At 50.9% G+C, this 20,907-nt stretch overlaps 3 protein-coding genes across 3 annotated transcripts; all 3 read right to left on the bottom strand.

Annotated features, from left to right (window-relative positions):
- Positions 1-412: 412 nt before the first annotated feature.
- Positions 413-3,945, bottom strand: N7510_006992 (guanine nucleotide exchange factor; the record flags this gene model as incomplete). Its single annotated transcript, XM_056978917.1, has 2 exons — positions 413-3,343; positions 3,397-3,945. The coding sequence occupies 2 exons, from the start codon at positions 3,943-3,945 to the stop codon at positions 413-415; spliced, it is 3,480 nt and encodes a 1,159-aa protein (XP_056831960.1).
- A 9,030-nt stretch (positions 3,946-12,975) lies between these two features.
- On the bottom strand, positions 12,976-16,336 carry nut1 (putative RNA polymerase II mediator complex subunit Nut1; the record flags this gene model as incomplete). The annotated part of the gene is made up of 6 exons (XM_056978918.1): positions 12,976-14,093; positions 14,144-14,675; positions 14,733-15,239; positions 15,299-15,361; positions 15,415-15,665; positions 15,724-16,336. The coding sequence occupies 6 exons, from the start codon at positions 16,334-16,336 to the stop codon at positions 12,976-12,978; spliced, it is 3,084 nt and encodes a 1,027-aa protein (XP_056831961.1).
- A 395-nt stretch (positions 16,337-16,731) lies between these two features.
- On the bottom strand, positions 16,732-18,300 carry N7510_006994 (glutamate dehydrogenase; the record flags this gene model as incomplete). The annotated part of the gene is made up of 3 exons (XM_056978919.1): positions 16,732-17,937; positions 17,992-18,122; positions 18,252-18,300. The coding sequence occupies 3 exons, from the start codon at positions 18,298-18,300 to the stop codon at positions 16,732-16,734; spliced, it is 1,386 nt and encodes a 461-aa protein (XP_056831962.1).
- Between the last annotated feature and the right edge of the window lie 2,607 nt (positions 18,301-20,907).

A 20,907-nucleotide genomic window follows, 5' to 3' on the forward strand; every position in this document is an offset into this window, starting at 1 on the left:
TTCTAAGGATTTTTGAGACAGATAGTAAAGTAAAAAAGCGAAAGAAAAAGCCCTGTGTTGTACTCCAGATTGTCCCCAAAAAAACCCCGGACCGTTTTGTAAAGCAAATCCAGTCGCCCCTTTTTTGGTTACATCCTCGGCGCAACCATGACTCAAACGAAACAAACAGAAATGCACGAGCGCCACCCAAATATAGGGAATAAGGTATTCACAGAACGTAGGACAAGATTTGGAAGGAAAAACGATGCAGCCAGCATTGTAGGACAGTGGTCGGAATGATTCGCAGAAAGCCAAAAAAAAAGACTCCGGCAAACCAAGGTAAAAAGTACAAGGCAGAAGGTCATAAGTCATTATAAGGATGTTGGGTATAGACGAGATGTGTGGGGTGAAGATGAAAGAGGAAAGAGAGAGATCAGCCATGTGAGGCGACCGACTTCACTTTGGATTGATTTGTCCATGACAGGAAGTCGAACTTGTCTTTGGTGTTGTCACGCAGGGACGGATTGGACTCGGCGGTGTGCAAGTTGGTAGCGCTGCGATTAGCCTCGCGGGGCTCCAGGACCAGCGAGCGACGGTAGAAGGTCTGCAGGCTGGACTCGCCGTTGGAACGGACGCGCACCAGCTCGTTTTGCATCCAGGTCTGCAGCTCAGGGATCTCGGTGAGGCGATAGGGGATCTGGAAGCGCTGCAGCTCGCTGATGATACGGGCTGTCTTCATGTGCTTGTCGAAGTTGATCACAGCCATCTCGCCCTCATCGGTGGGGAGAGTGCGCAGCGACTGGTTGCCATGATCCACGAAGGTGAGGTCGGTGAGATAGGTGCCCACAAAAGGCAGGCATGGAGGAACATGGTTTTGCAAGCGCTGGCGCAGCACGGCGTAGTTGCGAGACACATCGACAATGCTGCGGAGGTGCTCCAGGGTGGCTTTGGTCTTCTGGGAGACGACTTCCCATGTCCTCTTGAGACGCGAGATCATTGACGAGTTGATCGAGCAGATGATCGCCATCAGCGAGTCATAGTTGTTCAGCTCCAGGCACTTGTTGGCGATCTTAACCCAGTGCTTGATGATCTGCGCTCGCTTCTTGGGCTCTTCGAGATGCAGGATGGAGTCCACAACCAGGTGGGCCAGATCTGTCGACAGGGTGGACATGGCGCGAACATTGACCGCCAGCGAGCCGGACTTCCTTGTCCATTCCGTGTCGAGGAGCTCCTCGGGGAGAATAGAGCAGAAGATGCGCGACTCCATGATGGTAAACTGGCGGGCCAGCTCCAATGGGTCGAAATCCAAAATGGTGATCGAGACTTCTCCGTTCTTCCACTGCTTGAGCAGGCTTGTCTCCTTCTTACCCAGAATGGGGGGAGGGAGGGGGGTATCAGGATGCACGTATAGAGCGGTGGCCGTGTTGGTCTTGCCCATGGACGAGACCAAGCGCGGCACTACCGGCCCGAGGACGGCCGACACCTTATCAGCCAGTTCCAGGAGACGCCTTCCAGCCGTAGGTAGCTCCTTGATCAACCGGGTTGCGGCAAAGCCGACAATGTAGTCCAGAGCCACATTGTCACGGTCGTGGCGCCAATGCGACTCCAGCCAGCCCTTGAAAATGTTGTAGACGCGCAGCCGGACGGGTCCTGCCGTGTGAGGCGTATCGCCAATGTAGTCGAACCGTTCACCAAGCGCCTCGGCGAACTCGAGAGGCGTAGCGAACAGACGGAACGTAAGATAGAAAGTCGAGACGAACATCGCATCGGGAGTGGACTGGTGCGCGGTGAGCTTCTCAATCAGAGCCCGCAGGCTACCGCCCATGACTTGACCCTCCTTGTAGATCAACTCATACGCGTATGTCTTTTCGAGGATGTTGGCCTCGGTCTCCTCATTTTCCTCAGCCAAGGTCGAGTGGCTCACGCTCTCCTTCAGGGACGGCCCTTGGTAGCTATTGCCAATGTCGGGCGAAGTAGCGCGAGTCGAAGTCTGAGAAACACCGCTCATTTCGGAGTCGCGGGCGTGGCTGTTATAGGTGAAGCTACTACCCGTGCTTGTGACACCCCGGCCGAAGGATTCACTCATGTCCGACTTGGGATGGCTGGTGCGGTAGGCGTTGTCGTGGGAAGAGAAAGAGGTCTTTTCGAAGTGGGTAGGGAGAGTGGCCGAGTTGGGAAATGAGGACAAGGCAGAGGGGTTTTTAGGGCTGGCAGATGGGAATTGAGAGTGGAAGGACGAGGGGGTGGTGGCTTCGGTTAGGCCAGGGGTGGAAGGGGAATAGGTTGTGTTTGGAATCTGCAGAGGCGGAGGAGGTAGGCGCAGAGACAGTTCCTGCGGTTGGTTTTGCTCTCCGACCTGCATGCCAGCAGGCGCCTCGACCGGCGATTCATCGCTCGGCTCGAGTTCGATGTCTCCGATCCGCTCCAGCACCAGGCGAGCCTTGGCCAAACAGTTGCCAGCTGCTCGCACACAGTCCGTCGCAGCGTCGACGAGGCGTCTGCCTTCGTCTGGCATGAACACCAAATCATCATCTGGCGAGTTGGCTGGTCGAAAGGCTTCGCGCGCAGCCTGCACCAGCTCGGATAGCTTCTCGTGCATCGTGTCGCGCGCCTGCTCGAGGAAAGCGCTCCGCTGGGTGTCGTGTTCGCACACGGCTTCCACGACGTTCAACAGCCCTCGGCAGGATTGCACGGCTTGCTGAGTGGTAACAACCAGCTCCGTGGATGAGCGAGACTGCATGTGCAAGCCAATGAAGGATCCCAGCACGCCCAGAAAAGCATCATAGGTCGTGCCTAACCTCTCGGAGGCGAGGTTCTGAGCACGGATAGCAGAAGAAGGACCAGTACATGATATCCGGTGAGAGACGGAGATGCGCTTGGTTGCAATGGAGACAGGTCGAGGCTGGTGATCAATCATTTCCGTGCGCATCGACGCTCGGCTGACATCCATACGACTGCGGCTCAGGTGTCGCGGCTCGGGCTGCTCCGCAGCGGCCTCAGAGACAGGTGCGATGTCTGGCAGGGTGAAAGTCTCGGAGGCAGGTGTCGGGGGCATCGAATACAGGCTCTGGTTGTCGCTGGTTGATTGATCTAATTCGGCGATGGTCCGGCTCAATCCCACTTCCTCGTTCCAGATGTCAAGGAAACGGACACCACGGGTAACGATCTTGAATGCCTTCAGCAGCATCTCGTCCAGCATGCCCTCCACCTCATCTTCTGACGGGGTGCTGTTGGCAAGTTCCTGGAATTTCTTGTGGCTCTTGACCAAGGCAGAAAGATCTGACAACAAAGCCTTGCGAATCCTGCGCAACCCATCATACCGCTTGACCAATGGTGACTCCCGAGTCAGACATTCTGATTTTTCCTTTACAAGCATGTTAGCCGCTATGGTACGTCTTCCCTCCCAAGATGACTTACCAGCAGAAATCGAACGCCGGCGATTGGGCCTCTCATAAGGTCCTGATCGCCAAAATCTTTCAGTGATGACCCGCATCCTCCGCGAATTATATCCCAGAAATCCGTCAGAGCCTTAAGTAAGGGCCGCATAGGCAACTGGTCGTATGCCTCACAGTAGTTCGTGGGTAGCCAACCTCGATTGCCAGAGTCCAATAATGTGCCGTCGGCCCAGCCGTTGGTGTGAACAGAGTGGACCAGGATAATATCTCCCTGGTCCAAGGGCAGGGTGACCGTTGAAGGCGACACATTTCCGGCTGGGTGAAATGGATAGAAAGCGCGAAGGTAATTGTGAAAGACAGACCGTGGCATCTCAGCCTGATCTCGATCCATGGTGGGTACCTTCGTTTGTGGTGTCAACGGCGGGGTGATCTGAGATTGGCCGTTGTTGTTATAGAAGCGTTTTGGATTAAATGTCATGTGGTGTTCCGCGGAGTTGTTGGACACCACTGTGATGTTGGAGTTCGGTTTCGCGATCTTTAACGGGGCGATGTTAGGCCTCATCGATACCATCTCTCGCCAGTGGCGTGTTCTGATCAGGGTTCAATATCCGTAAGAGGTCGCTGACCGAGGTCGTTTAGAGTATGGTAGGTCCAGATGACATGCTTTGAGTGAACGACACAAAATATTGTGGGGGAGAGACTAGAACGACTCTACACCAGGTTAATTGAGTGTTGGAATAGGACCGAAGGGAGTGACGGAGGGTGTTTGGCTGTAGAAGAATGCGCGCTTCCAGGGAATCGAGGGAGGAGGGGCGCGGAATGCTGGGGGGTGGAAGATGTAACACACCCTTTCAAGGACCACAACAATGAAGTAATCCAAGCTATAAACAGCACCAATAGACTTCAATGCGGAACATTCAAGGGCCAGCCGCGGGGTGTGACGAGTCGCAATCGATAACGAGAGAATAGGGTGTCGAGTGTCAATGCGAGGTTGGGGAGCAGTGAATGCCACACAAAACCACCATCGAACTAACTATGAAGGGTCGAATGCACCAGCCCCTCCAAGGACGAAGCAAGGACCAAAAGAAAGACCTGCGAACTGACTTGCAGTAGGGTCCAGCGTGGCGAAACAATAATTCCCGGCGAACGGTTACGTCTCACGCAAGGGCGAGTACACAACGAAGGGATGAAGTGGGATGAAGATTCCACTTAATCGCCAGCAATGGGATAGAGAAAATAGGCCGGTCAGTTGTAGGTCCTGGAAACGAAGGACTTGGACAAGAAAGGGAAGAAGACCACCAGAAGTGGGAACCAGCCATAATAATAAGAGTAACTAATAGTTAGCTTGAGGTTGACCTCGATCGAGTCGATCCCGCCCCTCTCCACTGTGGAGCCCGGTGTGTATTGGATGTATTTCACTGTAACACGCGGCGTGACGGTACGCTCATTACGGGGATATTTCTTTTGGGGATTTATTATTTGATGCCGCCAAAAAAAAATAGTTTGTCTTTTCCGGGGCAGATCCAGAGTCCTTCCCATCTGCCCTAAATAACTATCATCAACACTGTCCTCGAGATAGATCATGCCATTGTCCAACTCCACCCCATTAGGTACGTCATTGTAAGTGCTGTGGAGTACATAGAATCGACCAGACCATGTCTCAAAAAGATGGCCACTGGCCCACCGTGTGTGCTGGAGCGTGCAGCGCCAGAACAGGGGGCACAAGAGACTCGATCAGTCCTCAGTGGCGATTTGTCTTTCCCTCACGTTTTGCCTGTCAACTCTGTTTCCTCCGAGGATCGACAAGGCAGCGCGGCCCCAAAGTGACAGCCGAAAACTTTTCCGTTTGCCATGCACGCTGGCTTTCTACTAGTTTTCGTTGGCGTTGACACTTCTTTCTTTAAGGTCTAGTCCTTTTCTTTCGCTCCTCTTGTGATTGTAGCTGGTGGCCTCGGTACGGAGTACACCCCCCCAAAATATCTTCCGGGGGAACGATATCCTTGCCACTGACAGGCAATAGCTTGACCCCTCTTTCCCGTTTTTTTGCCGTTTTCTTTGTTCCTCTGTGTCTCGCGGTGGGTCAATCCGCCTGAGGTTCGTGTTGTCAGCGGGACCGGGCGTGTGGGATCCACAAACGCGAAGAATTGGAGCTGTCATGAGCTGTCATGAGCTATCGATAGTAAACGGCCCGGAGTCGCGACAGTCGACACATCACCGCTTACTATTGCAGAACCACCCGACAGTTTGAGTATTGACCCATAATTAAGGTCTAGCCACAGCTGTCAGGGCGTGAGACCGGCAAATCATGACGCACCGAGGCACTGAAGCCCTGTCTTAGACTTTCCGTGAGAACAGACGTAGATGATCGGGGCGAATGGAAAATCCAGTCTGTCAGTCTCACATGATTTAGTTACTATGTGGCTAGGGTCAAGAAGCACGCGGGAACTTACTACGTAACAGTGTTGGCGGGACCAAAAATCAGTCGGCTGCTTAGTTAGAATTGGGCCCTCGTGGGATCAAGTGCTGGGCCCACTAAACCAGAAAAGAGAAAAAACGGGTTGGGCTAAAAAGAGATTGGCCTGTTTTTACCCCTCCACGGGGAGTCTAGACTTGGGGATTGTGACGGCTGTGTATTACTGAATCATACTCCGTACTTTGGCACGCACGGGGTTTTTCCCCCACAGGCACCGCGACCAACAATCTTGCTCGACGGCATGGACACAGTGATTCTGCAAGTGCCAGTATCACGTCAATACTCAATGTCAAGTAGAAATGCATAGTCTGCTCATCACATGCTCCCAACTGCCGGTCGCAGAGAAAAAAAACCCCTGGAGTGTTGGTGGCCCTACTGACCAATGTGTCCAATGAGTACCTGCATACCCTCCCGGCATGCAAGCCTCCTCCACATCATCACATCTCGTTGCCATGATGATTGTTTACAGGCGGGTGAGATGCTGTTCTCGGTAAACATGCGATCAGCGTTGCAACCCCTTGAATCGGGAGACTTCTCCGTTGACGGCTCAAGGTACGAACCGTGGAACGCGGTGCGGGTGTCGGTGCTTGGATCAGGGGTTGTCGGTATCAGATAAACTAATAACTGATTGCGGTTCCGGTTCGCTTGCGGACGGCTGCCCAACCGAGCATTGCACTCAATAATCAGGTTGCAAGCAGTTAGTTGGTGGCAGTTTTCAAGGCAAGACTTCGGTCCGTCTTACAGTCGCATCGAGGGTAACACATTAGACGGGCCAGTGCGGTCCTCTCGGATGGTCTGTTTGTTTGTCTCACTGTTGTTTTCGGGAGGCGTCGAGGACCGCGGGGGCGGGGGACTAAGCGACATTGCAATCGCATTCTGTTCTCAATCCTGTTCACGAGAAAGAGGTAGGGTAGTCTCGACCCGTCATTCGGCGCATCTCTGCGGATCCAGTGAATCGCAATCACGCGGCGATATTTGCAGTAGGGCTTGGCAATTTGCCAAATATGAAAAGAAAAAAGTCAATGTGAGTTATTGTCTGGCCTTTCATAAGCCGATTTGAGACTCAAATTAGGTGATCAAGAGCTACTAACGTTCCGTCTTGAATGTCGCACTTCTAGTGTGTTCAGCTTGTACGTCCAAGCTGACCGAGACAAGACTCTACAGTCGCTTCTACGCGAACTCGAGATCTGAGTCAATGGCTCTTTATGTCAACGATCTAGATCTACCGAGCATCCGAAAACCATGGGCCGATAAATAGCATCATGCAGACCGTCACAATGAAAATGGCATTGCCTATTGAATAGAATGATATTAGCAATCATGAATCAGGTTTCATGTTTCACAATATATATTTCAGCGGACACAGTCTGAATCAACCAACAGAATTTTTCGGTGACATATATACACGGCTGATTCTACAAGAAGTATCAAGTCCACCTTGAAATATCCCACATACCCTGCATTTTCTGAAGCTGGATTTGCCACATGTACCTCCAGTCCCATGCTGTACGACCTCGTGGGCTCGTGAGGAGCGTGCGTTTGGGAAACAGCGATTTAGGTGCATATTCCAGCTCCACAATCCAGCACGGTACCTGCATTTGGTGCAAGAGCCGGGCGTTTCTAAAATCATTTGGATAGATCATGTCGTGTGAGACCTTGCGCATACTCGATCTGCTTGAATCTTCACTGTGGCTACCTGGAGCTCTTGGCTCGGTGAGTCTTCACCGATTGTGTAACTCGATACTGGTTACACGGCTCTTTTAGTTCCCCAACAGAATAACAAAAATAGGTACACTTCCGTCATGGTCTGCAATGGAAACATGTATTACAATTGTCTGTTGTATTGCCATTGATTTTTGGGGGAAGGATATACCGAAATGATGTCATCTTTTGTGTTCGAATACAATACATACTATCGTTGCGACTAACGTGTATATTCATGAACTTTATTTAGATACAAAGATACAGACTGTCAATAGCACCAATCGCAGATGAAAGACTGAGTTGACGCAAGTTGGACCCATGGATCGGGTGAGCGGGTCGCGGGAGGGACAGTTGGCCATCAAAAACATCTCATCATTCCAACGGACGAATATGAGGATCACCCGGTTCACTCAGCGTGCCTGAAATCCACCTCCACAGATCTCGGAGATTGCTGTAGACCGTAAATAGCAGACCCAAAGGCCTGGTCCTCGGAACGGTAGAGGCTGTTTTACTGTAAAGATGTACAAGGTACCTATGTATATACAGTATTATGCTAGCATTACGATGTATCTAATACGTATTTCGCTATACAAAATGCTCTTTTATTTCCCTCCGGCATATGAATACCCTCCGATGGGGCCATTGCCGCTAGAAACCCAAAGAAAAGGAGCTCTAAACCTAGTGCGCGGTCTTGCTCCACAGCAAACTCCACCGAGCTCCCCAAAAGTACCTTCAAAAAGGCAATGATCTAAGCATTCGGGCAAGCTTCCGCGAGCATAGTCGAGGAACAAAATCACTCCGGCCAAGCGCATTGGCCCGGAAATCCCCGCACAGCGGTTCAGCCGGCTTCGAAGGAATTACTTTGCATTAGCTCCTATCCCAAAACCCATGTCAGCGGAAGCCACTATCAGGAGCCGCCCTCAAATAAACGGCGACCTCTGTATACGGGTGTATAACTCCGGGATCATCGAGAAAATCCCCAATTCCGTAGGCACGTCGCTGGAACCCGATCCGGGATCCGGCGCAGCGCGTGTGGAGATTGATCTAGGGAAGGGGTTTAGTTAAGATCTCAGATACGTAACCATCCAAGCAGGAACGCGCCGGCGGTTCCCAGCCTCAAAATTGGATCGGCGGTGGTTCGAGGCGGACGGGCTTCCGGGGGAATAAAGAAACTCGTGGTGGAGGCTACGTAGTTCCTGTCAGGGAAGTGGATATGCGATAGTTAGTCCACGCTATGTAACTATATTTTGAGAAATATAGTCATAATTTAGTCCGTACAAACAATAATACTCGCGATGGACAGTGTCCAGTGTGGGTTAGGCTTATTTCCTGACATTCAATAGTCCAACGTCCATCGACTGCCGAGAGAGGGGTTTTCCCGTTGGCGCAGTCTAGTCGGTCCAGCCCTTCGACCTAAAAAAACAAAAAGGCTGACCCGCGGCTTGTCTGGCCAGGCACGTGTTTGCCGGCGTATGCGGACCTAGGGCTTGCCCCTATTGCCGGTTCTTTAGGCAATGGGCATGTGGGTATGCTAAGCCTTGTCAGCCTATTGAAAACCACAGAAGGTGCAACGGTCATCGAATAGTCTCGGCGATTTGTGGACTAGAACGTGTGGTCCAGGGGTGCTTTGGAGAGAACTCCCTAAGGAGGAAATCGTCCCTCTGGTTAAATGCCATCATGATCATCATGACATAGACGGTAGAAAGGAAGAACATAGTTTACGCTTGCCCTGGGCGCGCGAGCGATCATGAAGATCATGTTCTGTCTTTTGCCTTCTCCTGGTTGGTATCGAAATCAATAGTTTCAACTTTCCTCTTGCTTTGTCTCCACAATATTCGCGCCACGTTTTCTGGGACGACGACCGAATCCAGTATGATACGTATCTTGAGCAGCAACACGGCCCCGTCTTGAAGGCATGAGGGGGATCGTCGCTCGTGTTCCATGGTTTTGCTTTTCTTCTTCACGACGTGATAGATAGGTCGCGTCGCGTTGGCTGCTCTCTCTCAGTCGTCATAAGTGATATCCCATGGATCAGCATCTTCCATGGCTTCTGGACCAGCGGAAAGTATAATTCACATAAGGAAGACTTTTCCTCCGAAGGTTCAATTCAGGGGCTGGAACCCAAATAAAAAGTATAGAATCACGTGTGGTACGGTATCTTTGGTATTACCGTCACATTAGAGAAGAGAATCACCAACCAATATTGGTTTAACTAACGACTCAATTCTGAGACGACTTCACTATGCACTAACTACGCGAGGAGGATCTGGATCGAAATGTTATCCTTTCCGAAATTGCCACTGCTTCTGGGGCAACAATTACGTACGGATCCGCCAAGGTGCTCTATACATAGCATCCATTCCTGTCTACGCGTCGGTGGCAATTCTCTGCTGTCACTGGCGCAGACTGTGGGGTGAGGCTGCGCCAACTGAGAACGCCTTGCTCCGGAGGTTGTCCAGCGCCCTTCATCTTTGGGGTGGTTTCTATCGAGCTTCTCTCAGTCCGTAGTTGTCTGCCAGATCGAGATGGTTGTTCGAGCAACGAGCGCCGCTTACCCGGATCTGGACGCAGTGGACTCATGAACTCAAGAGTTCGCGCTGGTGGGTCGCTGCATCGGCGATCGCAGTTGTAGGTTTGTTGTTATCTGTTGTTTTTTTATGACGGATGCAAAATGCGCGCTTTTGTTTTACTCCACTTCTCACTTTGGCTGGTATGTTAATTTCATCTCGTCCGACGATGAAAAAGCCCGGGGACATAAGATCCTGGGGAGGTTTGAAATTGTGCAAGTCCAACTCAGGGACAAGACATACTCCGGACAAGTCCCTGAAAAGAGTTCGAACGACTGGACCATGTGCTCGAGGTGTTGGATCCGAGCGCCATCAATCGTGGGCTTCTCCGCCACTGCCGAAGGACCCGATTTCCTCGATAGGGATTTTCTCCGAGATCAGCAGTGAACGAACCAGCTGCCGTGCATGTGTGATTTGTGACGAGAGAACTACAGATCGAACTGCTGACCGCCAATCTGCGCCCGAGAAGGGGAAGGGTGTTCCCGGCGCAAAGCAGAGTTCATCACCCGTGTCCCTGCTGCATACATCAACTCTTCTTGTGCGCGTTCCGCGGATGTTCACCCGAATACGGTTCTGACGGTCCTGTCAGAATTTCAAATTTCCGGAGGATGCAGAACTCTAATGATGCAGGCGGGAAGGGCGTTCCCGCCCTCGTGCAGCAATGAATTAATCAATTGCAGTGGATCTCAAACTCCAGCCACTGAAACCGCCCCCAAGGCATCGCGGAAGAGATTGGCTTTAGACTGTTCCACGTTGCCGGTGCCGTCTAAGGTAGAAGATGGCCAATGATGGGCATCGTGGAAAGTCCAGAATCCTGATTATTGTACGCCGTCTGATCCCACCCATCGGAATGGGTGGATTGGGTTCGCCGGAGCCATCCTTCGTTGGAAATTACCGGAATATTTGTTTATTTAGGAGCCTTTTTATTATATCTCGCCCATCACAGCTTCGGTGGCTGTGCTATTTCTTTTGATTGGACCCCTGAATCTTAAATCCCCGATCAGGAAGGTCGGATTGCACCCAGTCCTTGGATCCAAGGGGATCCGGCCCGTTCCCCGCTACGGTACCGAATCTCCAGGGCGGGCACGAGTACGCACGGTGCAGTTGGGAAATGAGTATGGTCCGTGTTGGTTTGAATGTGGTCTCGTTCCCAGCCAGGCTGTCCGAGGTCGAAATACTAGCATGTGTCGTTTGTGGTAGTTATCACCGCATATAATGCTCTGTTCGACGAACGAGGGCCGCAGATAACATCTAGTTACGTAGTACTAGAGTGATTATAGTTTCAAGGTACCTTTAGGTTCGGGTTTTCGCCCGGCCAAATCGGCATACGAAGTGCACTCGTGTACAAGGGAACTACATTTTGCTCTCTACTTTAGGATAAAGAATACTGTAGTATATTTTTTACTTCTTGTCGTTTTACATTGCACTTAGGAGACAAATCGAAGACAGTATGTTGCGAAACGCAGTTGCCGGTAACTCAATATATATCGCAGATCAATATTGGATGGACAACGTCGGAATACAGCGAATAACATCAACCATTAAATTAATTGATCTATTTAGCTACTCACGTCTTTCCTTAATATATAGCCTGGTAATTGTGATCACATTCTGTTGACAGCAAAATATTATCGAGGACGCTGTGCTCTATCTGTACTGCCCCCCGAATTCCGAGCCTACACTCAGGCTTGACAGACATCTGCGGCCTTGAAACCTTACCAGAGAATGGTCATTGAAATATAACTATTCTATGGCAGGGTGATGTGAATCTGGCAAAGTAGTGTTGCAATTGGCATCCGCAAGGTCGCGCTTCTCATCCCTTGCTTCGAGCGCGACGCGCACGACTGGGACTGGGTGCCGAACGATATCAATTCTACGAGCCGATAATGGGTATGGAACCAGAAGTCCTTGCCAGTTCTTGATAAATTTAGACAGGTGAACTGACTATGTATCCTGTTTGGACCAGAAAGCCTGATCACATTCTAGAAGCCAAGACTGGGGGATGTATACATACAACCTACCTCGGATTCCAGAAAGTCGCGTCCTGGGAATGTCTCCCGAGTCACAAGGAGATTGCAATTTGAAACATTCATTCCAATCTACTTATTGTACCTTGACCCCTCCAAGGACCACCCCACCAATGGCCACCCTGCCAGCCTCCTCGCGGCAGGGAGTATACTTTCCATAGAAATACCTCCCTTCCCGTAAACGCAGCAGCAGCTCTTCTTTTGTCTCTGTCTCTCGAGCATATATAACCCCTGTACAATCCAAACCCAAACTACGAGTCATACGCATACAGACCCAAGCTCAAAATGAAGCTTACAACAATCATCGCCGCAATCTCCCTCTCCACGCTTGCAGCGGCAGCACCCATTCCAGCGGCTTCGCGACGCGATATTTTGCCTTCGCCCGCTGGGACTTTGGAACTTTTGTTTCCTAATTCGGGGATCCCGAAACTTATGGGGAAGTTAGGTAAAAGTGCTGGAATTTGTATGTGTTGAACTCGAGGATTGCATTGTAACACCCACCCACCCGTGAGCGGTGACTGACTTGGATTTTTGTTAGAATTGCGGAAGAACATTGTTCCTAAAACGGGTTACCTGTCTATTGGCAGGAGTAAACGGAGAGAAGCTGGCTTATGGTGAATAGTATCAGGCGTTGTTGCATGGCGATTTCATTGAGATGCAGCGAAACTGTAGGATGCCAAAGTTCTTGGCGTACATGAGAGAATTGACAGATATCTTTATGCAATAAAAGCGAACAAAATACCTGGTCCAAAAGTGAAGTCTGCAAACCACACAAATATATGGCTCATAAATGCGCGCAGGTATCCCAAAGAAATCCAGGCTGTCATCAATTAGAACATCCCTTCCATATCCAGATCCAGGAACTCAGGATTGCCAACGGCCATGTCGGCGGCATTGAGCACATCGTCAATAGCATCCATGCCCGCACCGCCACCGTCAAGCCCCATATCCTGCCCAACACCGACGCCGCTTTCCATGTCGACGGCAGCGGCAGCGGCAGCCGCGGCCGCCTTGTCCAGCATCTGATTGATATTATCCGGATCGTCATCAACGACAGTATTGTCTCCCACACCGGCAGCAGATGGCCCGAGGTCCATACGATCCTGTCCATCGACGCCGATGTGCATGTTATTGATGATATTGCTTACGTCAATATTTGAGACCTGGGACGGAGGCGCCATGAGAACATTGACGCGGCGCCAGAGACGCACGATCATCTCTGCTCGTAAGGGGTCCTTTTCAGAGATCTTGGGCACGTTCTCGTGCTGCAGGGCGAGGGCGTCTCTGAGTGTCAGGATGGGACACCGAGGGAGGGATTCCTTTGTTGAGTCAACAGGATGGTAACTGTTTTGGTCTACAGCAAAGGACTCCGCCATGGACGCGCAGATCATAGTTGCGGCGATGTCGAGTGCCAGATCACCACTGCCAGCTTGGGATTGCTGCTTGAGCTCGTCCAAGATAGCGCCGAGCACGCGCGTGGACCCCAGCATGCGAACACCGGCTACAAGTTGGCGGTGTGTATAGGAATGGGGTGCCGTGTTGATGTCCGGGCTGGCGCTCCAAAGGACGAGAGACTGTAAGGTAGTGCGGATGCTACCTACCAGACCGCCGGCGGTATGCCCGGTCCAAGTATCAAGCTCTGAACGGTGACAGCTGCCTATGCGTTGAAAAGAGAGATAAGGCTCAAGGGCGTCTAGGATTGGTTTGATGTCAGAGCGAGAGGTGTGTCTGGTTCGGACGTCCTTGAGTTGTTCTTCAAGTAGGCGCCCGGTGATGTTCAGAACAGTCCGATGGATAGCCTGGGCCTCGCCGGAGATGGAACTGGGCTTCACCAGGGAGTGAAGTGTCTTCAGTGCGATCGTCGGGTCTATTTCCGACTCCCAAATGTGATTGCCCAGCCAGGTCAAGGCAAAGACCAAGGATGGTAGAAGGAAAGGTTCAAGCAAATCTAACAAGCGTTTAGCGAGGGTAACCTGACGGGATGAGCGATTCAAATACATTCGAATCCTCCTTTCAATGTCTCAAAATCCAACTTCCCTGACTCGCAAGCACCAAGGCTTTGGTCAAATAGCGTCGCCACAAGCATGTAAAATTCCTGAGGACTGCAGCTCGACATCGTTTCTTCGCTGATACCCTCCGCAATGAACAAAGCAGCAATCCATGACCCGAGATCCTTGTTCTGCTTGTCGGTCAGCTCAGCCAGTTTCTGGCTGTAGGATCCTCCATCCAGGAGTTTCAGCAAAAATGACCCATTTCCTGAGACTCCGATATCAGAAGCACTCATATCATAACGAAACTTGAAAGCGAGGACCAGCAACAGGATGCTGCCGAATTCATCATATACAGGCTGGTTTTCACTCTGATCCTCATCCCAGTGCCATGAATCTAGCAGAGTGCAGAGGGGCTGTAAGAATTGCTTCGCCGACCGGAAGAGAAGAACAACGTCCATTGCGTGCGGACGACGCGAAAGCGCGTTGCAAATGTTTTTGAGTGTCACTGTCTCTTTCTGGTTGCAAAGATTATATATAACCTATCATAGTGTTAGTTCATATTTTCCTGGGGCGGCGTTGCGAATAGTTTTCCTTACCTCGGTGATTGCTCCGACTATGGCGCCTGCGTTGCCCTCCATTGACTCGAGTTCACCAATCAATTGGTCGGCACGTTCAAAGTTAGTATTTATCTGAGCCACAAGCTCGTCCTTTATATACGGTCCACCAACAGGCAACGTTTGCATGGGGTTCTCTCCAAGCAGTCGCTCAATGCTGGATTCGGGAATAAGCCGGTGCGATGCGCAGGCAAATAGGAATTCCTGGCGAGCATCGGACAGAACGCTACTTCCTTGCATAGAGAACATTTGCGAGAAAGAGGGGAATGCGTTTGGGTCGAGCCGGCTCAATGCTTGACTGATGCAAAGTTCCATGGGAATTGGCACCATGGATGCTGCCGACATGGCGGCGAAGAAGGCAGGCAGTTTGTTCACCAGGAAAGCCCGAAACAAGAACATGGTCCGACTGGATTCGTTTCGATATACACCGTTAGATAGAACGTCAAAGGTTGCGGTGATTAATTCCTCAATGAGAACTTCATAGTGTCCCTAATACACAGTCAGACTCCATTACACAATGACTGCATAATCATTCATGGCAAACTCACCCCGTATCGGTTTGTGAGGTAGTTGATCAACATCGAGTCATCAGCCAGCGGTCGGCCCACAAGCTACAGCGGAGTCAGCATTAATATCGCGACAAATGCAGTAAGAGTAATCTTACCAAGGCGTTGATATATACATAGAGACCAGCTCTAGCATTTATAACTGGGCCATCCATGATAGATGACTCAAACTGGAGGGCATTCACATTCATCTCATCAATCGCTGGATGTTCTAATGGTTTAGAAGGTTGATCACCGAAAAGGTTGAATTCCTTCTGCACTGCGTCCAGCCGCTGTCGCAGAGGCAAAGAGATGTCCACACAAAGGGGCAGGTAGGCGGAAAGAGCTTGGCCAAGTTTGGTTTTCATGCCTATCGCAAACATATCAGCAGTGCTCGTGGCATAATCCGATAATATGAGATAACCAACCTTGCTGGTAATCGCTTGAAAGAGCCTCCAGGCCCTTCCCCGTGCCAGACAGGGCAGCAAGCAGAATGCCAAGGGACTCGAATAACGACACCGCATCAGGAGAGCCCATCATGCCACCGGCCTGCTGAGAGACTTCTAGATTGTTGTTGTGCCAGGACACAACGGCCATAATCCAGTCCACAGTTGCAGAGTAGATTTCCGCGACTTCGGCGACGGTCTTGGGGACGTTTCCCGTGGAGATCGAGAGCATGACATCCTGGATAATTTTTATATCCGTCATGAGCGTGGACGCTTTGTGCTTGCGCTTCGGCTGAGCATCAGAGCCCAAATCAAGGATCGAGGAATGTTTCAAAAGACACGTCAACGCTGTCGATGGTTTGGCGTGGCCAATCTTGCAGAGAGCGTCGACGTAAAGTGGGAGCAAGGGATCCCAGGTGATGGTGGTCGTAGTCCGAGACTCTAACAGCAGATTCAGAAGCTCTTCCTCGTCCACGGGGGAGCGGGAGAGCATCAGTTTCGACAGGTCTTTGAACTCGTCTACATCTATTCGATGCGCCAAACATTGGTGGAGGAAGGTCCTCCACTGTTCGGAGAAGGCCATCTTTGGCTGCATTGCCGGGCTCACAGCGTATAGCAGACTTCACAGTCTGGGTGTATATAGCTCAATTCATGATCTGATGCCGGGCTCAATTGATCCGTGATATTTTGATGGGAAGGAAGGAGGATTGCTTCATCGGCGAAGGCGGTGATAACATCACGTGATCTTGGAGTTAAGGCGGTGTCATTCTGCCTTTTCTACGGCCTGATCTTTGTTTGACCTTTAATTCTACTCAAGGTGCAAAGTACCATTTTCTTTTTAAGAATCATTTAACTTCATTATCATCATGAATATTCCAAAAACAGCAGTGCCAAGTGGGAATATCATCAAATGCAAAAAGGGAATCCAGCGCCTCTATATCCGTTTTCGCTCAACAAGAACAAAGGAAATGCATAAAGAGATGAACCAGTTTACCACCAGTCACCATGGTCCTTCATGGCCTCAACGACCTTGGTGAACCCAGCAATGTTGCTACCGGCAACCAGCGAGGGCAGCACACCCTCCTTGGGGGTGACGTACTCCTTGGCGGTGTGGAGACCGTTCTCGAAGCAGTCTTTCATGATGGCCTTGAGGCGGGAGTCGACCTCCTCGGTGGACCAGCTGACCCGAGCAGAGTTCTGGGCCATCTCCAGGCCGGAGACGGCGACACCACCGGCGTTGGCGGCCTTGCCGGGGGCGTACCAGATGGCGGCGGCGCCGGGGTTGGCCTCGCGGTGAGCCTCGAAGACATCGATGGCGTCCTGGGTGGAACCCATGTTGGAGCCCTCGGCGAGGAACTTGCAGCCGGCGGCGATCAGCGCCTTGGCCTCGTCACCCGAGACCTCGTTCTGAGTCGCGGAGGGAAGGGCGACGTCGATGCGGCCGACGATGTTGGTCCAGGGGCGGGCGCCGGGGATGTACTTGAACTTGGAGGCGAAAGCTGCGTCGTTGACGAGCTCGGAGATCTGCTTGCGATCAACCTTGATGGCGGCGATGGTGTTGATCTCTTCGGGAGTGAAGCTACCCTCCTCGCCGTTGAGGACCAGAGCACCCTGGCTGTCGGACAAGGAGATGACGGAGCCACCGAGCTCGATAACCTTGAGAGCGGCGTACTGGGCAACGTTGCCGGAGCCGGAGATGGCGACGCGCTTTCCCTTGAAGGACTCCTTGCCGCCGGAGACGTGCTGGATCATGTGCTCGACGTAGTAGACCACACCGTAGCCGGTGGCCTCGGGACGAATCAAGCTACCACCCCAGCTGCCGCCCTTTCCGGTGAGAACACCCTGCCACTGGTTGCGGATCTTCTTGTACTGGCCGAACATGAAGCCGACCTCGCGGCCGGTCACACCGATGTCACCGGCGGGGACGTCAGTGTCGGCGCCAATGTGCTTGCAGAGCTCGGTCATGAACGAGACACAGAAGCGGCGGATCTCGTTGTCCGACTTGCCCTTGGGGTCGAAGTCGGAACCGCCCTTGCCGCCGCCCATGTTTAGGCCGGTCAAGGCATTCTTGAAGATCTGCTCGAAGCCGAGAAACTTGAGGATAGACAGGTTCACCGAGGGGTGGAATCGGAGACCACCCTTGTACGGACCAAGGGCGGAGTTGAACTGCACGCGGTAACCACGGTTGATTTGGATCTAAGGGATGGTTAACGCAATGTGTTGGTGGTGGAATAGAAGAATAGAGCATACCTGGTTCTTGTCATCCTCCCAGACGACGCGGAACTGAACCACGCGCTCGGGGACAGAAACGACCTGCAGAGCCTTGCGGTACTCAGGGTACTTCTGGAACAGAGTGGAGTTTTCCAAGGTGGAAGCAAGCTCTGTTTCGGGTGATTAGCTGAGAGCCACTTCCCGAGAGCCACATGCCGAGAATGCCGATGGAAAAAAGATCAAGTCGGGCAAGGGGACAGAAGACACGACAAGAACGACAAAAGAACAAATTGGCTTACCCTTGTAGGCCTGCTCGAACTCTGGCTCGTGGGGGAGGTTTTGCATCATTGCGGTTTTTTGGTTGTAGGGTTGATTCGATTTACTCTTGCTGCTAGGTAGTCGGAGAAGGGATGATCGGCACCTGGCACGACTCCAAAGGATGCAAGAAAGCTAAGGTAGTAGATGGGAGGAAGCAGAGATAATTGATGATGGAATGGAAGAAAAGAGCAAAGAAAAAAGTGACCGGATGGGGATTATATACAGTATGGAGGGGTGGAGAGCAGGATTGCCGGAGTCGGACGAGAGACTCCGGGAGCGACGCCGGGGAAAGCAACTACTACTACGACAACGGGAGGCATGGCGCTTCGGAGGAGAGGAACGGATAAGGTAGTACAGGGCAAATGACAGCGCGATCTACTGGGCACAGCGGCACCCAAGGCTTTCCGTGGGAAGAACGTCCGAAGTTCGGGGCCCATAGGAGAAATGTTAGCTTATCCTCTCAGGTCACAGATACTGTCCTTATCAGTCCCGCCACCCTGCTTCTGTTTCCGGTCAACCCTCACCCAATGATCCCACCGTAATTGTCGGGTCGGGCGCTGAGGATCTCTGCCCCTTCCTTCCGACTCAATTTCGTGTCAATTTCGTAGTTTTCGTGAGTAGGGGTGCCCTTTCCCATCGGATCGGTGCTCTCCGATACTCCTAGGATGAGCTAATGACATAATGTAACATCTGGAGGACACCTCTAGGAAATTTGGTACGGCTATGAACGCGAATGGCACAGTGCTATTTTACTTGCGCTGACAGTAGGAGTAGTGTAGTATTTCATAGCGACACACGAGAGATCATGGCCGATGCAGGCCTTCTTTAATTTTCTCGGCACTTCTGATCGGGAGCCGCCACATGCGCACGTGACCACCTTATCTGATGATCCACGATTTTATTATTCAAACTGTTTATTCTTGCTTTGCTAACGGGCAATTAACTATCAAGTCCCACATACACCGCCCCTCTGACAGAAAGGAGGGACAGATACATAGTGGATGGTGGGGGTTTTGACACATTTTAATGAGCAAAACATTACTAACAGGTTAAATATGACATACATTCAACACACTGACTGTCCGGTAGCGGCACTATGCAGGCGTGAGTTCTGATAGTGCATGATTGTCTCCAAGCCATACCAAGTCAGGCCAAGAGCAGACATTAACATTATCTGATCCGAGGTGACTGATTTTTCTAGGTAAGCTGATGTCGTGCTAGCGTCTGCATGACCAATCCATAGTTCGTATGGGCTGTATTGGCATTGGTGGCACCAGTGCCCGACGAATCCCGGAGCTAGACAAGTATCCAGTCATAAAATCCTGTCTTGTCGTTGGCTGGCTATCGACCGAGGCAGAAGGGTGACCATGGACGTTGTATAAGTTATAGCTTCGTATCCCCGTAGAGAACAGCTTATTGCTGTTGGATACCCACACTGGTGCTGAGTTCTCTGTAATGCTCTCATAGTATGAGAGTTGTATACCGATTTCTGGTTATCACAGGAAGACCAGCTAGTGTAAGCAGATAACTTTATATTGATAAGACCCCACAGGAGCCACTGGCCTCTTTCATCTGCAACCCAGATATCGGTCCAGGGGTAAGTGGTGTGTGGAACCACTGCAGAGCCCCATGGTTCTAGAAGGCTTATAACATAGATCTTAGGTGAGATACCTGGTTCGGATTAGCCTCCCTACACTATGATAGAAGCTCTATACTTAGAAACTGTCAATTTGTGTGGGGAACTGATTTCCCATACTGCTATCAAACCCTGAGATGATCATATGGAAGCATTTCTGCATAGTTATGTTGCGGGCAATCTTTTATCTTGGTTAACCTTTCCATCTGATAACCCTGCCCAGACCAATAGGGGAAAATGATATTTGTGAGAGAAGGTCTGTGCTTACATCTAACCGAGTACAACATAACCATATGTACAATAGTGGTGGAATAAGCACATCTAGAAGATTGTACCTCAGATAAATATGTACGTTCGCCTGAACAGTGAGATAGAATGGCTACGGCGAGTGCTGATATTTGCAGGGAACACGACATGCCACCAATCCTGGTCAGTATTGCTGATAAGCGAAAAGTAGCTCTTCTTGCACTGACCATAGATCAGTCATACCTGTAGATGACCAGGAAGGCATTACATGGAGGAATACTAGAAGCCCTATATCATGCGAATTGATTTTCTTCTATATATTATTTCCCATCAGAAAATACTCCACCATCGAGCTCCAAAATATCACAATAAGCGATTATAATTTTCTGTGATATATCCACTTTTAGAATACAGCTGTACAAAAATGCCTAGAAATGTGTAGAGAGTATGGAACGAGCAGAGCAAAAGTATATATTGTCGTCGAGATACAAGAAACTGGGCATGGCTAAATAAGTCATCATATTGTCAAGTCATTAATATCTACATGCACAGCTAATTACAAGTTTCTGTGTAGAACTGCCTCGATCAAGTTCTCGCTTTGATAGAGTGTTCCAACCAGTTCGACTGACCAGTGGTCAAGCCTCAACTCCCGACGAGACAACTACCAATGTAACACAATTATAAAATCAAAATTCACCTGAATTACCAGCTTCAAGCTCTACGAATATTTACCATCAAGCCACAGTGGCTGGTGT

This window comes from Penicillium lagena (genome assembly GCF_028827675.1).
Source record: "Penicillium lagena strain IBT 129212 chromosome Unknown utg000005l_segment0_segment0, whole genome shotgun sequence".
In the NCBI taxonomy this organism is placed as follows: Eukaryota; Fungi; Ascomycota; class Eurotiomycetes; order Eurotiales; family Aspergillaceae; genus Penicillium; species Penicillium lagena.